General features: G+C 40.8%; 1 protein-coding gene across 1 annotated transcript in view; it reads right to left on the bottom strand.

Moving 5' to 3' along the window:
• The window catches only part of KIF18A (kinesin family member 18A), a 48378-nt gene that overhangs the window by 14394 nt on the left and 14714 nt on the right, over window positions 1–19270 (bottom strand). The window contains exons 9-12 of the mRNA XM_044425897.1: window positions 16691–16853; window positions 14111–14275; window positions 12617–12738; window positions 9637–9875 (exon numbers count right to left, since the gene is read on the bottom strand). Coding sequence (XP_044281832.1) covers window positions 9637–9875; window positions 12617–12738; window positions 14111–14275; window positions 16691–16853 — 689 coding nt within the window. The remainder of the gene's footprint in view (window positions 1–9636; window positions 9876–12616; window positions 12739–14110; window positions 14276–16690; window positions 16854–19270) is intronic.

Here is a 19270-nt window from a genome sequence, read left to right as displayed (position 1 = left end):
AAATTAAAGTTTTAAGAGCAAATCATGGTGCTATTCAATGGTCAAGTTTCAGCTCCATGGGCAACTAAAAGCCTGCAATGACAAGGCTCTAAAGTTTCCAGAAATGTAGGAAAGTAAAGCTTTGCAGACTGGCAATGAACCATATCATGCCACAGCACCTCTCTAGTTAGGGATGGAGAAATCTCAAGCACCTTGAACATCTTTGGAAGCAAGCTACCAAATTAATTATTGTAAGACAGAATGCTGTGAGATGTTTGCGCTAATACAAGGGGCATGACAATTCTTCTGTACAATTCACAAAAACTGAGTTTTGCAAAGGGTTTCAAAAGTTCTGCCAGATATGTTAATTGATCTTTTTGCCCTTTAAAACCTTCTTCCTCAGTCTGGTAGAAGCATGTATACAAATGCAGGTGGAAAGGAATGGGAGGAAATAATATTTCCCTTGTATTTACTGCTATAGCTTAGCATGCTCTCCTCACTCACATTTAAAATTATTGGACTTTCATCCTTCCTGACTTTCATTTTAGCAGTTTCTTTGTTCCTAGTTATATCAGAACAGCTGTTAAGATTGTTCCCCATCACCTACCCTCCACTCTATGGCTTTCTATATCAACTTACAGTTGCTAGTCCTCACTATCCTCTTCTCCTTTTTAAGACTGCCTGCTGCCTTTCTTTGTTCGCCTACTCCATCCTTACATCCCTTGATTAGAATGTAATATCAACTTTGCTGTAAATTGTGATACCAGCTAACTCTCCCACAGTCCGTTTGTCAGGTCCCACCCATTTCTCCTCTTACGTTAGAAAAGTAAGCATGTCTGCTAGATCAGAGCTGTATAATTTCTTTAGAGCATTTGGCATGCTGCTGGCGACATAAAGATTTAAATAGAAATGGTAGGAGAATACCCATTAAAAAATGAATGGGTGTAACTCAAGTTAGAATTTAAGCATTCCTTCTTAATTTTCATCCAGGAGCTATCCTACAGCGCCAGACACTGTCTGAAGGGCCATGAGACATTTTGGATTCTCCAGTACTGAGATCAGAGAGGGTGCTCTGACCTTAGAAAGGTGAACTGGAACTCTGAGCCCCTCTTCTTCACTGCTGGCATGGAACAAACTGCCCCAGATGCTCTGGGATGCCAGAAACTGAAATGGGAGATGGGAGACATCCTTGTGGGAACAGAGGAGACTGGAGATGACAGGATATGAGGAGGTAAGACCCCTTCCTCCATTCTGGTGGGCCCCAGCTACATGTGCTAAGAAGTATGCCTAGTGGAAATGCAGGGTAGGAGGTCAAGGCGGCAAAGACCACCTCTGCCACTCCTCTTGCCCAGTCTAAGATGCTTGTAAGCCTAAGAGTTCGCCAGGCTCATAATCAATCATCAAGGGTACAACCCACAGGATTGTAGCCTAAAATCTTCTGAAAAAAAAAAAGCAATAAAAAGCAGGACAAAAAAGTTGTACAGAATTGGAAAGGGAAAGAGGTGCCACCTACATTAGGTTGTTCAAACCAAGTTTTGTTTCAGCATTCTAAAATCTGTTCCTATGGGTGGAGGAGCCCTTCAATAAAGCAATAAATTGGGTATTTAATAGTCATTTAGTGATTAATGGTTTTAAAAGAATATTATTTCTTAACTATTGCAAAATTAGCAAACTTAAACATTTCCATAGAGACCTTCCTGATATCTACATCTGCTCCCAAAACTATTCCTTCCTTTTTGTGAATAAGCTCACAGATAATCATTTACTCTGAACAAAGAGATACAAAGATGGCAGTCATGCATTCCATCACCCTAACCCTAATATTTTAGTTAACATAGATAGTATCAAATGAGAGGGAAGATGGCTCCATAAAATCCTGGAAGATCCAAAAGAAAAAAAAGTCAGAAAAAGTATCTTCAGTAAAAATGGAAAGTGCTGGGACACAATGAGTTTAAAACCAAGCCTTTTTAAATTAAATACACATGCACCATTCAAGCTGAGCTACTAATACAAACTATAAAACCTTGCTATAGAGAAATATATATAACATGCTTCTCTTATGGATCTTTACTATTCACTTTGTACTCATTACACCCTGGAAAATCTTATATTGTTATTTTTGCATTTTAACTTAATGTTTGTATTTTTTAATTTAATGTTATAATTATTTTTTAACTTAATGTTGTAAGCCGCCCCGAGGCTTTGGTGAATGGGGCGGCATAAAAATGTTTTAATAAATAAATAAATTAATAAATAAAATCTGAAAGCAAGAATAAATATAAATCTCATAGGCATACTTTCATATGTTATGACTTTGTGAACTAGTCATTGGCACATTTCATACTTTGGTAGCTGCATGCATTCACATTACCCCCACCCCCCTCCCACTGCACCTTACAAGCATAAAGTATGTGATGGACTCAAGCATGTTTGCTAATCATACAACATAGTAGTGTAATAGAGCATTTTCTTACTAGCATCCCTTGCTTCGTCATTGCAAGTTGTTCATCTCAGCTCAAGTTAGTTCCAGTATCCAATTCAAACCTAGCTTAGTTTTGGGGTGATTTTATCACCCCAGAAAAACTGCTTCAGGCAAAGCAAGTGCTGCATATGAATGTTACCCCCAGGAGATTTGAATCAGTAGAAGAATGGATTTCAGATTACAGCTAGTACAGGAAATTTAAAATTTAATCTTTCCTGCAGCAATACGTAGTAATAAAATTTGCATAACAATGCTTGGTATATTGACCTTCAATCATTGTAATAACAGTTTGATCTGTAATGTTCAAATCAGCATACAAACGTTTTTCCTCAATGGATTTTAGTCTTTTTGCCTGGTTTTTAGCATCATCTCTTGAATTTCAAAAGGAACTATGGGGACCTGCAGTTTACTGCCTTTTGTGTCTCCAAGCCTGCCACAAAAGCACTCTTCAGGCCTTTTCTTTTGAACATTTGGGAGTACTTTTGTATCCAAGGCATGCTTTGGTTTATAGAAAGAAATCTATAAAAGGCAGGAGGCTGAAATTTTGTGACCTTTTTTTGCTACCATGGATTTGACAGTGTCCTAGAAAGACTAGATTGTAGGTCTACTTATGTGTACACTGCAAAGGAAAATGTGAGCCTAGGTTGGTTTATTTCATTTCTATTCTGCCCCATAGCTGAATTTCCTTGGCAGGTTTACATAAAACATTGTCCAGAAACCCCATGATATAAGATGAAATTAAAAAGCAGTGTATGAGTAAACATCTGTACAAGGGGCTCCTGGTATGTACAAGCTCTGAGGGCATGTGAGGCTAGTTAAACAGTTTCTAAATGGTGGTTAATGTGCTCTCTTTGGTATAAAGAAGGGGGAACAACTGAACATTCAATACGATCATGATTATTATGATTCTGCATTTACATCCCAACACTAGTCCTCTCGTGAAAAATCCAAGGTAGCTTACACAGCTCCATTTTATCCTCACAGCAACAGCCCTGTGAGGTACACTGGGCTGAGAGTCTGTGACTGGCCTAAAGTCACCCATTAGGCTTCATGACTTGGTGGTGACTGGAAATGGGATCTCCTGGGTTCCAGTCCAGCTCTCCAACCAACACTCCAAGCAGAATGGCGTTTAGCATAAAGAACACCTGACCACAATGTGACTGGAGTTAATTCTACAGCAGTTCCTAGCCATAACATTTTTAGCAATCTGCCAACCTGACTAGTCTCCTCCTCCAGTATTTGGTACATCATCAGCCCATAGAACCAAGTGCCATATGATTAAGATTCTGACTTTGGTTGCTCAGATGATTTGTTCATATGAAAATTTTATTGCAGCAGGACCCCCATATCTGCAGGGGATAAGTTCCTAGTCTCCCAGCAGATGTCTATAACTGTGGGTAGTAGTGAACACTACATTTGTGGTGGTTAGGGGTGCAGAACCCCTGCAAAAGTAGAAAAACCGTGCATATCCCTGGGGAAAGTTTACCATGTATATCAGTTAGGCAAATGTTACTCTTGGAATTTTTTAAACTTATGTGATAAGTTATGATCTAATTGTTCTTGCAACAATCTTCTTCCTCCTTCCTGTAGCCCCCAGAGCAACCTCAAGCACTGGTCTAATTTCCAGCCTTACCATCAGATTTTGGAGAGAACAATGGGGGTACGGGGCTAATTTGTGCAGAGCACCTCACCTCCTCTACTAGTGAGAATGCCTACTTTGCAGCACTCTGTGCAACTCTACTAGATCCAACCCACAAATGGTTTGCAATATTGCTTCAGACCCTGAAGCAGAATTCGATTCTAAATGCTGTAGGCACAAGTAAAAATATATCACTCCATATGTGGTGGCCCCTTCCCTTCTTTTCCTTGCATTTGGTGCTTTCCTTTTCTGATGCGGATATTGACTGCCTAAGCCAAACTCTTTGACCAGCAGTTAACACTACAAGAGCTACTTTGTATTGGAGAGACACACACACATCAAGAACAACTATACTGAGAAGGCTTTCACATTTCTGTTTACGTAATAGCATTAGTTGGAATGATGCATTGCTATAATGGTTTTGCATTTAAATTACCTCACATTCACCAAGAACTATATTTGGATACTGGGGGAAGAGGTAATTGGTTTCTGTTACAGATTATTGCCACCTAGGTAGATGCCTAGTTCATGAATACAGAATGTGCATGTATACTTGTAAGGGTGTGTGTAGGATCTCTAGTACTTCATCCTCCCATTGCCATTGCTCTGAACTCACTTCTCTCAAATACCCATCAATTAAAGTTCTTTTTAACAGCACCCTAGGAAGAAATGGCTTCCACATAGCACTGGATTCTAGTATGTCCCTCTGTGTCCTTCCGCCTATTCCACAGTGTAGTCCAATGTAAAAAACCGCCCTCAAGTTCTTTACAATTTAATTCTGGATTCTGCAGGTTGTTCTGCCTTTTGATACTGCTGGAGGGACCTTTGCTTTCAGGCTCTTCTCTTCTTAAGTTTAGCAAGGAAGAGAAAGTCATGGGTGAGGGAAGCAGGGCTATCATGCTCCAACATGTCTAAGCCATATCTGCCTGTGCTGACATGTCAGAGGTGATCGACCAGATCTTTTTCTTTTCCCTAGGCAAACTCCCAGTTCTAGCATGAACTCCTTTGTGATCTGCAAACTACTAGACACTATTCAGTATTGTCAATATGCTGAGAAGTAATCCATTGGTCACTGATAATTCACAACAGGTAGTATTAAGGATACCATACAGAATAGCTAGCATTGATAGGCATGACTCCACTTTTCCAATTCATGGATAGAGGAAGACACTACCCCACCCATTCAAAATTACTTACTGTTTGTAATCAATTTAAGAGCAAAGCAGTATAATACAATACAATACAATACAATACAATAATAATTTAAGAGCAAAGCAGTATAATACATATGTTAGCAAGCTGAGCTAGCAGCACACCCACCCTTCCTGTTTGATTCCCAAGATGCCTATTTTATTAAAACTAAACTGTATCCATACTTCAACTTTAATGCAAATAGAACAATATGATTGCCAATTTATTCAAAGACAGAGAATTTTGTAAATCCCCTGAAACATTCTCATAAGACCATATTATAAAGTACTGTGTATTTGGGTCTGTACGTTTGTACATGCATTTGTGTGATTTTCATAAATTCCCCTCTATCCTCTGCAATATATGTATATTTTAAAAGCTGGCTTCTCACAGTACATAATCATATTGAAAACCAAGGGTATGGTGCCAAAAGGGAACTATAGTGCTGTTATGCTGACAAGTAAAACCCATACAATTATGCTGCATGTGAAATATGGATTTTAAAATAAGAAATAATGACCACTGCGTAACAGGTGGTCAATGTTTTTTCAGCCTCTGTGCACAAAACCCCATTTCCTGTCCAACATCTTGAAGAGATTATTAAAAGGAAAAAATCAGCACACCAAAAGGTGCAATGGGACCTGTATAAATCTGGGTTTTAAAATTTCCTTATTAAAGATCTAAGATAGGAAGACTTGACTCAACAGCCACCAAAACCTCCACTCCCACAAGAATGAATTAAACCCAGGAAATCATTTATATTATTAACAATAGTTTTGTGTTGAGATATAAGCAAAACTGGAACAGCCATTGATTAGAAGAATGGTTGTTCTGTTTTGTGCAGTGATAAAAATTTACTTGTCCAGATTTAATGAATGAATTGGTGGCATTTCAGTACAATAATATCCCTAGATGGTTCACATATAGTTTATATCATACTTCGGATTGCAAGAGTTGTATCGCAGTGCTGGCTTTCCATTCATGGAAGACCCTCTGATATAGCAGATTCTTCCATGAATGGAAGCAGAAGTGAAGCAGGTTTCTTTTTGTTCCCTTCCCTCTCTTCCAGAGGGTTAGGGGAATATTTTGGGAGGTGGGGGGCTGCAGAGGATAGAGGGGAATTTATGAAAATCACTTCCTCCTCCCCTTTAGTTCATAGAAGCTTATGTTGAATCAAAATATTTTCCATAAATGGTTTACAGTCCTGCAAGTTCTAGTACACCTACAAAACAACTCAAATTTCCATTTTGTTCCCTGGCTTCTGAGAATACGTGGGTTTTCAGATAGCTTTCAACCTCCAGGAAAACTTCTCCCACCTGACCATATCTGCCCCTGCATTATCACAGATGATTCTGGGCATGTTCCATGGTGCATGACAAGTTTATATTGAGTGTTGCAAGAGCTATTGGGCCTTATGATTACTCCATGGAAGCTGAGTGTGCATCTGAGAACACAGACTCTCCTGCTACTGTGAATGGCTGAAGACGAACTTTAATGGAGGTCTTTCAGGAAACATTAACAATGTTGATCTTCCCAATGAATCCCCCCCCCATCCCCAATATCGAATTCCCTTTGACGTGTTAAATCCACTGGCTGAGGAAGAGAAAAACAATAACACACTGCCCCACTCAACCATTGCATAAAACAAAACAACCTCACAGCTTAATTGGTATCTTGCTGTAATTCCTTTCTGAACTACTGCTCTGACTTGTGCTGCACTTGGGAAAGGGAGCAATCAGAAAACAGCTGTCCCAGAGGCACAGAGGCTGTACAAAGGGTGAACAACCTATTTCTGGCATATGCAAATTTAGCTTATGTGAAACTGCCCTGAGCACGGCTACAAAATGGCTGCACGTGAATCCTCAGTTTTCAACACCAAGAGAAATCTATTTCTGAACAATCCCAATTGCCAGTAAGAAAATGTGGTGGTGGTAGTGATGATAGTTGTATGGATAGGATAGCTTGCAAGGTGCCAAGAAAGGTGTTGGGTGTGCATTGTTGTCCATAGGCACCATGCTTGTTCTATATTACCACTGGGGCTGGCTGGGGAAGTCATGGCAGCAAAAACTAACATTAGCAGTTGCATTTCCAACAGAAAGCAATACACAGAAGACAGTGCTTCAAGGCTGCCTGCTGTACGTTTATTAAGTAGTGTAAGGTAGTATCCACTGATGGTGCAGGTCAAGTGTTAATGTTGTTGTATAAGCACTAGTTAACACTAATCCAACATTGTTATGCTTGTGCTGTGTCACCATTAGATATTACTCCACTTGTTTTTCCAGTAATAAAATGACCAGATCCTACAAGTCCAGCATACCCACAAGACTGGACATTGTGCAAGATGAATGTTGCTTTAGTAGAAAACGAAGTGTGCAAGCAAGCTAATCAACAGTTGTAATCACAGAGGCACAGAGTTCTGGTCCATTTGCCCTGGCTGCATGTATGCTTTTGACCCTAATTCCAGGTGCTGGTTTTAACCTATAAAGCTTCATATGGTTTGTGACCACAGTACTTGACGGAACTCTTCTCCAAACTACTTGTGTCCACTTGCGCACTATGTGCAGTAACTGAGGCTTTCTTCTGACTGCCATCTCTGAAGGGAGCCTTGGAAAATAGCAACAATGAAAGGGACCTTCTTTGTAGTAGCCCCCCGATTGTGGAATGATCTCCCACCGAAGCCTGCCTTGCTCCACCAATGCTGTCTTATTTTTGGTACCAAGTTAAGACTGCACTCCATTCCCAGGCATTTGAGGGCATATAATGCAGGCATTTATGACACCTGTCTTTTAAAAATGTCTAGTATTTTTCCGAAACTGTGTTTAGTTGCTTGAACTGTTTTAAATGTTGTGTATTGAAATTTTATGTCTTATATTTATGATTTGTGTTTCTGGTTTATACTCTGAGGAGCCGTCCAGAGAGCTTTGTGGCACAGAAATGAATCATTCACCGCTTATGCATGTGTACAGTGGTCAATCTCCCTTGCCATTCCAAGACAGCCCCCGTCTCCCAGCTATCACATCACAAGCCGCTTTTTACTCTGGAGGACTGCAGCAAGGATGGTATTTTAAAAAGCTTCATTGTGCTAAGATCACTCTGTACAGTTCTCTCAATCAAGGCTTACGTCAACATTGCTTCCTTCCTTTGATAATCTGGAAAAAAGCTATACACAGATTCACTTCAATGCCTTGCCTAGAACTGACACTTTTTAAAGATACTGCTAAAGGTACCATTTTAACTGCTATGTAGGGAAAATTAGTTGTGTATATGCCAATACTTCTGAGAAGAAGGTGCATACTGTGTTCAAAACAAGGAGTTATTGTGTTAGCTCATGCCTTATTATCATAATTATAATTATACATTTCTATACTGCCGATAGCTGAACCTCTCTGGGCAGTTTACAACATTTAAATTTAACATGCCTTAGTTACTGCACCAACTGAATAGATAATTTCTTAATTTAATAGAGTTTCAAGGGAGAGTTTTCTCTGATTCTGGTATCAGCCTCATAAAAGCATTTGGGTACATACTCTATAGGCATGCAAAGAACTTTTGAGAAGATGTATGTCAAAGTTAGCCTAGCAGCACTGGAGACTGAAACTGTCAGCACTGGCTGACAGAATTCCAACACCACTGCGCTTTTCAACCAGCCAATGCTGAGACGCTTTGCCATTATTCTAACTTTTGTTTTCATTCTTTATTGTATTTTTATTCCTTTAATATCACACACACACACTTTATACACAATTTGTATGTATAAAGCATTCCATTTTCACCAAGCAAACCCCTAAGGTGCACACGCTGAAGGAATCTTAGATGGCCAAATGATGGGAACTCATTTTCTCCAATTGTAACTAAGATGGATTTTCAATCTCTGTGGGGCACAATAGCCTTGACACAGTGGTTCTTTTGAGAATGAGAAGCTCACAGCCCTTATATTGGTGGAAGGCATGTGTGTGTGGGGGACACACTTAAAGTTAATCTTCCCCGCTCATCCTTACAGAACCTGGAAAGGGAGGGCTGTGATGGAGAGAAGGCAGCAGTGAAAAGAGAGAACACTACAGTCAGGAGAAACGAGAAGCCATGTGTAGTGGAAGGCCCCAGGATGAGGTCTCTCTGTAACCTTCTTAGCCCGACAGGGTTCACACAATTAAAGCCCCCATTTCAAGAGCAACCCACACTCAGCCGTAAGCATGAGTTCTCATATTGTGGAAACTCATTCAGCAGCCTCTGAATTTTAGGGAAAAACACTAATTAGTACGGGATAGCACTGTATATTTATTTCAAAACTGAATGCTTTCTAGGAAAGGTAAAACATTTTCTCCACAAAAGGTAACTCTTTACTTACGGCAAGGAGTATTCCGATAGCTCACAAGTTGTGGAAATGCCATGACAGCAGACATTATCGGTTCATCGCTTTGTTTTGATTCTTCTTCAACCATCTGGTCAGCCCAAACTACAGCCTTCTCTCTGTGAATCAGCTGTTCAAACTCCTTGAAGTCATCCTCAATGGCACCATTTGCTAACCCTGCAATTTTCAAAGTGGTATACTGTTTCCGTAGAACAGGAAGCAGAGCACTTAGTATCCTGTAAGAAAAAGAATGAATCAGAGAAATATAAAAACTTATAAGAGCAACAGGGTGTGCTGGCACTGTGCAAGTTTTAAGGTATAAAATATCATGTGAAATTTTGCCACAGGAAGGTGAGGAAATGGCTGCTGACTTAGATGGTTTCAGAGAGGAATTCAGACAAGTGCATGGAGGATAAGGCAACAGCTAATCATACTACCTCTAGGATGCCAGTTGCTGAGGAGTAACAGTGGGAGAGGGCCATTGCCCTCATGTCCTCTCTGCAGCTCCCCAGCAGTATCTGGTTTATCACTCTAAGAAATGGGATCACAGAAAGCCACTTCCAACTGAGTTGAACACTTAACCCATCTAGGCCCGTATTTTCAATGCAGCCTGGCAGCAGTTCTCTGGAGTTTCAGGCTGGAGTTTTTCCAGCCCTACCTGAAAGATGCCAGGGATCAAACAGGGCTGCATGCGAAACATGTGCTCTGACACTGAGCTGAGAACCTTCCATAGGGCCTGATCCACTAGGATCTTCTTTTGCTGTTTAGTGACAACCCACCAACCCACATTCATTGCCTCAGAGCAGGCTATGTACCTTTTCATCATGCTCACGATTAGTGCCAACAAAACACCTCTCTTTTCTTTCAACACATTTGTTCTTTTTCTCTCTTTGTGTCTTTCTCTCAGATTCCTCCTATGGGAATCTTAAAGCATGCTGTATATTTTTCTTTCCCTCTTCTTAGACATGAATGAGGACAGTCAAACTATCTAGGTATGTGGGTTACACTTGAGAAAAGTGAAGAAATGCTTTTCATCACTTGGTAAACACGTCAATACACATGTGAGTGCATTACAGCGTTTCAGAGTATGCATAGTAACTAATTCATGCCTCACATTAAGCTGCAAAGTCGTACATTAAATGTGTCAGGAAATATATATTTATCCTACTGTCGGGACCATAACTCTGGATTATGCACTGGGAATGGTACTGTTGCCCGGTAGTTGTGTAGTGCTGCTACCTGCATCTCTTTCAGATTTGTGTTAAAAGATCTTGAGGCTCCAAATTCGGAATTTTTAAGTTGTTTCCCAAATGGTTGACTTGGTTTTTGTTGAGTTCAACAACGTGCTGTTGAGTGTTTTCAGGAGCCTCTTTTTGAGAGCTGAAACTTTTCAGCTGCTAATGTACACTGACAACAGGATTCCTTGTACCTTAAAGCAGGATTGCCCAGGTTAGGACGCTCCAAGATGTTCTGGATCACAAATTCCACAAGCCCTGGCCAGTATGGCCAATGGTTAAGGTTGTAGTCCAACACTTCTGGAGGAGCCCAAGTTGGGGAGATGCTTCTTTCTATACTAATCCCAGAATTATTTGTTGCAAGAAACAAGTGTAGTCCAGAAAGCTTGATTACCTTTATATTAAAAGGCAATTGTCTATTTGGAGATAGGTGCCACAAGAAGCACAATGAATGTGTGTTGTGTGTGTGTATTTCTGGAGATGGCTGCAAAACATCTGGACTAGAGCATGAAGGCCTGTCCCTCAGACAGTGATGGTATAGAAACATGATCATTTTTCCAGCCTGCATTTTCAGTATCTTTTCCCCAGTTCAAAAGGTAAGAGGGTAGGTTTTTTTTAAGATACAGTGAGACTACAGATAGACTGTAATTCACAGTACTACAGTTAAAGGACATGCTTTTATGTTCTAAGCTGCGCTTATTTATTTAATTGATGTATCAGCTGTGCCATTAACCATAAGGCTCTCTGGGCAGTTAAAACATAATCAGTACAACAGTACATAAAACAAATAGAAACAATAAAATCAATAAAGATAGTAATCAATAACTAAATAATAATTAATAAAAACAAAATAAGAAAATAAGGATGAAGTGAAATGAAACGCAATGAGAGGGGACACAACATATTAAACCAAATAAGGCAACTATTAAAGTAAAAAATAGACAGGCAAAATTAATTCATAAAATTATAAAATGGCAGGAACAGTTGATAGTATTAAGACCTTGCAGCAAGCTTCCCAAGAGCTAAGCCAGCTATGTATTTTAAAGGTTTAAGAGTTAACTGCAAAGATATTCTGGAAGAGCTAGACTGATACAGGGTGCACATCACTCCAGTGCTGAAAGATTTGTACTGGTGACCAGATGCTACCCAGACCTAATTCCAGGTGCATGTTATGATATATAAAGCCCTAAACAGCTTATGGCCCAGCTACCTGAAGGACCACCTCCTCCCAAATGAATCTGCCCATCCCTTAAGATCAGGTCAGGAGGCCCTTCTGCAAGTACCATCCCTCAGAGAGGTGAGAGGGATGGCAAATAGATGAAGAGCCTTCTTGGTGGCTGCTCCCTGACTTTGGAATAATCTCCCTAGGGATGCCCACCTGGCACCATCTCTATTATTGTTTTGGTACCAGGGTAAAACATTCCTTTTTAATATCTTTTTTAGCAATTGACCCTGCTTGCTTTGTCGTAAGGTTTTAAATTTTGATAATGAAGCTTTATTCTTTATTTTTATATGTACAATATTTTACTTTTTCTTGTAAGCCTCCTTGAGACTTCAGTAATAGGAGGCATATAAATGGAAAAATAAATATTCAGTTAGGTGGAAGAGATGATTGGAAAAGAAAGACTGGCTAGCCAATTATGTTTTCATGTAAAATTATCATGATTGTAATTTCAACACATATCAAAAATAAGCTTTAAATAAATAAGGTGATAAAATATGGCATTTCAACACAGACTTACTTTTCTGTCTGCTTCTTTTGCTGCTCTTGCAGGGATGCTAAAGTCCTCATGTATTCAATCTGAGTTTTCAGGTCCTTAACTTCTAACTTCAAATGACAGCACTGCAGCTCTCTGCTGAGCTCCTTGAAAAGAAATGTGAATTTGACTAAAACTTGCATATGGTCAACCCAGAAATTACATGCCTAAACTACTTTGAAAATAACCATGTAAGCCACCTATGTCTGAACACCGAGCATGGTTCAGAGGCTTATTGGCTGTTACCATACTATAAAAAAGGGTGGGAAAAATAAGTTTAGGTAGAGAGATGAAATCAGAGCTTACTTATCTAGTAGATACGACATCAGGGCATTTCCAGGTGAAACACAACCTGAAAATCCTTAGATCTTTCACCTGATAGTTTGCAGGAACCCCACCTTAAATGTGGGCCTGGGACATACATGGACATGGAAGACTAGAGAAAGGAAGGCTGAGAGAACAGGATAATCAATTCTGTCTGTGTGGAGATGCAAAGAAAATATTTGAGAAGGAGGAAGAGGGGGAAATGGGTCCAGAGATGACCCTGCCAATAGAAGAGTCAGGCCTTGAAAAGTTAAAATTTAGAGTGACAGTAATATGGAAAGGAGAAAAAACCCCAGCATGTTAGCATTTAAAAAGCTTGGCTCTCGTCCTTGGGCTTTGCATTTATTAACCTATTTCTGTATGCCAAGAACTGTTCACTGTCAACAATAACAAGATGTACGAAACAGCATCAGAGATTATTCCATGGTGGAGGTTGTGGGAAAAATCCTACAATCACAAGGACTAATTTAATTGGCATGCTTTATTCTCCTCCCATATTTGTTCCTATGAATCATATGGCGAAAGTCCAACTGTAGTGCATTTGATAGTGCCATGGACTGAAGGGAAACTGCATGCATTCTCTTACTCTCACCAACTTCGTCCCCATCCACCCATCACCTCTATTCATTTTCGCCCATCAAGTTCCTGGTCATGCTCAAAAGTGTAGGAAATGCAATAGCCCTCTTCATCTTCTGCAAGCGAGTAAGGTTCATGGTATATGTTTCTCTCTTCCCCTCCCTTCCACATTCTGTTACTCTTCCCCTCTTCAGACAAGTGTCCATTGAACTGGGGAGAGAAGTGATCTAACGGCCATACAGATGAATGCACGGGGAACTCTGATATTCAAGGAGCAATGCTGCTGAATCCCACACATACACAACTGTATGCATACAGATCTCTTTCTCATGAATGTCCCCAGGAATTATGGCACACAATTCCAGTAGTGGGCAGTGCTGGGCTGTGGGTTCTCAGAAGCCCTCCACACCTTCACTGAATGCACCATGAGCAGAAAGTTGCGAATTAAAACACTAACACACACACTGCAGTTTATAGAGTTCATAACTTATATGAACTTTGCCTGGCTTTAACATTTTAGGTTTTTTCCCAGAAACCAAAGCTAAAGACATTTATCTCAGGAATAGGAAAGATGTTTACCTGAGGAATACAGCCATTTTGACCCAGGAGACGCATTTCGTTTTCTAACCGATGCAACCAATTCGTGTTGTCCTCAAAGCATTTCATCTCTTCCTCTTTTTTCTTCTCCATATGTAAACGGCGGGTTTTAAGTAAAGCAAGCCGGTGCTCATGTTTGCCTGTTGCCTATAATAAGACGAAGTTAACTTTGTAGTACAGGTTTTTAAACTACGGATACAACTTAGTATAGATTTCAGAACTAGTGGACAGAACCACTGTGTTGAAAGCATGGCTACTATTGAAGGCAATCGTCTGGCATCCCTTCCTCCCTGGTAATGCCCTGTAATACATCATCATCACCCTGTGTAACCCAGTTTTCCAATGCTGCTTTCAGGATCAGGGGAAATCAGTCCCCATAGGATTAGCATATTGCTGTTCTTAAAATTTAGGCATTACTAGGGAAGAAGTAGGTTGCTGCATTTGGTGACATGTGCTTTCTGTATCAGGTAATTCAAGTCACAGCCTTCCAATCTACTAGTAAGAGAAATATGTGAAACAGTTTCTTTCACCAGAAACTAGATGGATGGATATATACATGTTCTGTATATGCACCTGACATTCCATCTCTCCAGTCCTGCTGGAGCTAGCATTGGAAAATATGGCCCCAAACCACTCTTTGAACTCAGTGTTCAGGATGCAGTTTGGCTGTTAAGAATGATGGCTTTCCAAAGGGAACACTTTCAGTGCGTGTACACTAGCTGCCCTCATTTCATCTTTTAAAGTGTTTCAAGCTTAAGTTAGGTAACAGAAAATATAGATAGCTAAAGTTAGCTTTTAGGTTCAAAAGGCTACTACTATGCGCAATTAAAAGCAGATGTTGAAAAAAGCTGAAAGAAAGTTGTTCTGCAGCAGGACTCCAAAGATTGTCCTTGATGGTTAACTGCTATTTGAAAGGAGGTTTATATCTACTAGCTACCTGGGCCACTACATCTGTGAAAAGCAATGTACAAACAATATATGATTAAAAATCATTGAAATGTGGAAAGCAGGGGAGACACAGAGAGAGAGAGAGAGAGTAAAAATGGGCAACTAAACCTCAAGCACCCTTTTCTTCCCACTAATGAAGACATGTTATGAAGTTATGGAATGGAGTAACTGCTGAGGTGATAGGGCATAGAAAAACTGCGCATGTCAAGGGTAAGGAAAGGTCAGTTTGGTCAGGGGGCACTTTATATAGGCTCTAGAAACAGAAACAGCAATGCAAAGAAAACTTGGAAAGGTAACTAGAGTAGTGGTTTTCACCCACCAGTCCACGGACCAGCCCCGGTTCATGGGATCTGTGGGGTGGCCACATCCTGGTCGCTGTGGGCTGGTATGGGGGCTGGCTGTGCTCCACCACCTCCTCCTTGGTTGGCCTTGCATTCACAGGGGGTGTGCTGATGACACCGGGGGGGCAGGGAGGGGAGAGAAAGCTCAGTGGGAGCTGACTGGGAGTCCTGCTGGATTTCAATATTTTGTTCTCTTGCTGGCATTTTTTGTTACTCAGTTTCTGGTTGTTATGGAGAATTTTCCTTTTTTTGGTACTGTGTTTGGAAACTAATAACCAGAATACTGCATTACGTGTATGGCGCTTTTTGTTTCTGCCTCAGCAGTTCCCAAGATGGTTTTCCTGTTTTTGCTGGTGCCCAGCTGTGGAAAGGTTGAAAACCAAATGAACTAGAGAGACAATGGATTCTAGGACCAGGATGGTCAAAGGAATAAGGAATAGTGAATTGAGAGACAGAGGTTACTCTGAAGGAAAGATAGCAGTGTAAGCAAGGTCTACAGGGTGGTGGGACCGGAAGGGAACCACCCAAGGATAGGACGAACCAACTGATTTGTGACAACATAAGGGAGTTCATATGAGCCCCTTTGTGTGGTGAATGTCTGTGTGGGAACAGCACTGGTTTGCCTTGTCCCCATCGCTGTATGCACTGGCTCAGCGCACCCACCGTGGGCTCTGCATGTAGTGGATATGAGAAGCAGCCTCATAAATGTGTGCACAGTGGATTTATATAGCTGCTTAGGGGTGTGGGTGGCCCATATGCTGTCATTGGAGGTAGGTGAGGCTGGTCAACCATCCCACATAAACTTGCACGAAGTCCTCTCACACTCAAACAGGCAACAAAGATTTCCATCCGGGCATTGCACCTCTTTCAGCCTAAGGTCAGAGCTCAGTCTCAGGAGCCAGTGGCCAGCAATGCTGAAGGCAAAAGCAAAAGGAGGCAGGGCTGAAGACCAAAAGGGACTGGGCCAACAGTTCAAAATCACCCTCCTTACCACTAGTATCTAAACTTTGAGTCGGTACTTCAGCCTTTTAGAATGGAAACAGGACTGTACAAAATCCAGGAAAGAACCAAATAATTGCCAGTTGAGGGGAAAGGGCAATACCACAGGGCTTGGGTTGGCCTGTGGCTCCACATTCCTGTTTTAAATTAGCACCGTATCAAGAGACCCTGAATAATTGCAGATCACCTGAACTGGATCAACATGACCTTAGATATTGAACTGAACAGCACTGCATAAACATGGCAGAAAGGAAGACGTGTCATAAAAACTTACCTTTTCCAGTCTGTCTGGAGAGCACATCCTTTCAATTTGTTCATGGCAATGTTTTTGATAATGGGTTTTCAGCACGTTTTCCTTAAGTTGTAGTTCCAGCTTGAGAAACTCTTTCCTGATTTCCTCTCGATTTGCGAACACACACTTCAAAATTTCTCTAAACCTGCCCCCAAACATTTATACATATATAAAACACATGGTTACTGAAATGCCACTTAACAGAAAAAAAATTGACAAGAGCCTTACACTGCAGTGGAAAGGTGATTCAATTAAAAAAATATCCAAAGAGGTAAAAACAATAAGCAGTTCATTTGGACATTATGGAGACAAGTACAGAAAGTCCTCACAACTGCAGGAGACTGTAGATTAGGACTATACATTAAAAATCTCAGGCCAGTTTACAAGAAAATTAAATGAACACCAGAACCAGCCAAACAGTACTTAATTTAAAAAATAACATATATTTACATGAACAAACAACAATTAAATAAGTTAATTCCTTAATTGGGCATAAATCTTGGAATTATGTCAGAATTGTGTTCCATACTTCAAAGGTGGTACACTGTAAATACAAATCTTTTAAGAAGCAGTGTGCTTCTCAGGGCTGTTTATTGCAACTTTAATCAAGAGGGCAGGAATTCTGAGGACCAGGGTCCAGATGTACATGCTTAAATCAGCCTTCTCCAGCCCAGTGCTTTCCAGATGTCAGACTATAACTTCCACTGTCCCTAGTCAGTTTCTCTTGGGTTCTCCTTAGAGCATGGGTGGGCAACCCATGTCCCTCCTAGATGCTTTAGCTCACAAAATCAATGATCCCTCCACAATATCCATGTTGACTACTAAGCCTGATGGCAGTTGTAAGCCAAAACATATCTGGAGACTTTATACTTTGGGGTTGCAGTCATCTGTCGCATCCTATCATATGGTTTAACCAAGGAATGCAGTGGTAGATTCAACTGGGGTGGTTTTAAGTGTCAGACACTAAACTGTCTAGTGCATGGGTCCCCAAACTACGACCCGCTGGCCAGATCCAGCCCCCCTTAGAGGTTTTGGCCTCACCATGCATGCAGGGAGGCGGCGGCTTGCTCACGCAGAGATCGTTTTGGACTCGCTCAGAGAAAGTGATCTCCGAGCGAGCACACCGCTGCCTCGTGCGCCCGCTGCTGCCTTGTCACGCGCCCACCCCCACCTCACCCGTGCTCCCCCTGGCCCCCCGTTGAAAAAGGTTGAGGACCCCTGCTCTAGTGCGTACTGAGTGACTCTTGGCCATCCAATTCCATCCTTCAGCTCTTTTTTCTCAGGGGCTTCAGGAAGTTAAAATCACAAACATCTGAAGATCTACTGTCTGCCCATCTCTCACAAAGCATTAAAAAGTGGCACAGGTCACTTATGGTAGTGATAACCTAAATGAAGCAGTGTTCGCTTAAGTGACTTCTGGTGCAATGCCAATAGTGATGGGTTCTTGGAAAATTTGTCACGCCAGCAAACACTGCTCTGGATATGCTATAGCAGGAGTAGACAAACTTTTGGGGGCTGTGGGAACATCTGACTGTCTGAGAAACTACCCAGGGTTCTGCCACAAAATGGCTGTCATGCCAGGCATGGCAAAGGACAAGTAACCTGCCCAACATACTTTAATATAAGGCAGAGCCCTGACAAACAAAACAACTCACTCCTCGGAACCTTTTCAGCAGCCACTTTCAATGATAGAATTAAACTGAAATGTGTCAGTTCTTTCCATTGACATTAATGGGACATAATTAAGGGGTGTGTGTATGTATTTGTGTGCCGAGGGGGTTGGGGGCCTGGATTGTGCATTTGGTACTTTATAAACAGCTCTTTTATAAATAGTTTCTCTTTTTCAATAGTTAAAAAAAATACTTTTTAAGGGGGCTGGACAAGAAGTAGACCATGATCCACCAGTAAGCCACTGGCTAGTTTCTGATAAACCACCATTATATGTTGGGATCTTGCAAGGCTGAAATACTCAGACCTGGATCTAATCTAGTGCAAAATGTTCTTCAGCAAGATTGCATGGTGAGGGTCACTTGTAAAGCCTTATCATCCCATTTGTTGATAAAAAAAAAGGTTAATAACAAACAAGCAAGGGATGTGGGATAAGTAAGGTGCCTTGAAAGGTACTAAGAAAGGTGTTAGTAGGGGGAACTGGTGTGCATGGGTATCCCACCGCCTATCCCTACACTGGAACAATGTAATTTTCATAAACAGTAGTGTTGGGACTGGATACTTCCTAGATATTTTATTTTATACCTCTAAGAAGTTATCAACACAGGCTCTAAATTATTAGAACTAAAGATTTTATATACATTAATTGTTGTGCCTTCTTTGACTGCTTTTAGCATAAAGGCTAACAATTCTTTAATTGGAGTATTAAAATTCTGGTTACCATGGGAAAGTTTTATTGTAAAAACTGTGATGGTTCACACAGTAATTAGTCCCTATGATCCTCTCCTTGGGTTCACTTCTATATATGGAAGTATTGCAGACCCAATTTAACCATCCCAGCAATATAAGAAACGTAAAATTACTTAATGTGTTTATTATACAGCAAAAGGTGAT

This window comes from Varanus komodoensis, unplaced genomic scaffold (assembly GCF_004798865.1).
Source record: "Varanus komodoensis strain SLA01 unplaced genomic scaffold, ASM479886v1 scaffold16, whole genome shotgun sequence".
NCBI classification, from domain to species: Eukaryota; Metazoa; Chordata; class Lepidosauria; order Squamata; family Varanidae; genus Varanus; species Varanus komodoensis.
The sequence above is the reverse complement of the archived record's forward strand: the minus strand, read 5'-3'. Positions and strand labels throughout refer to the sequence as shown.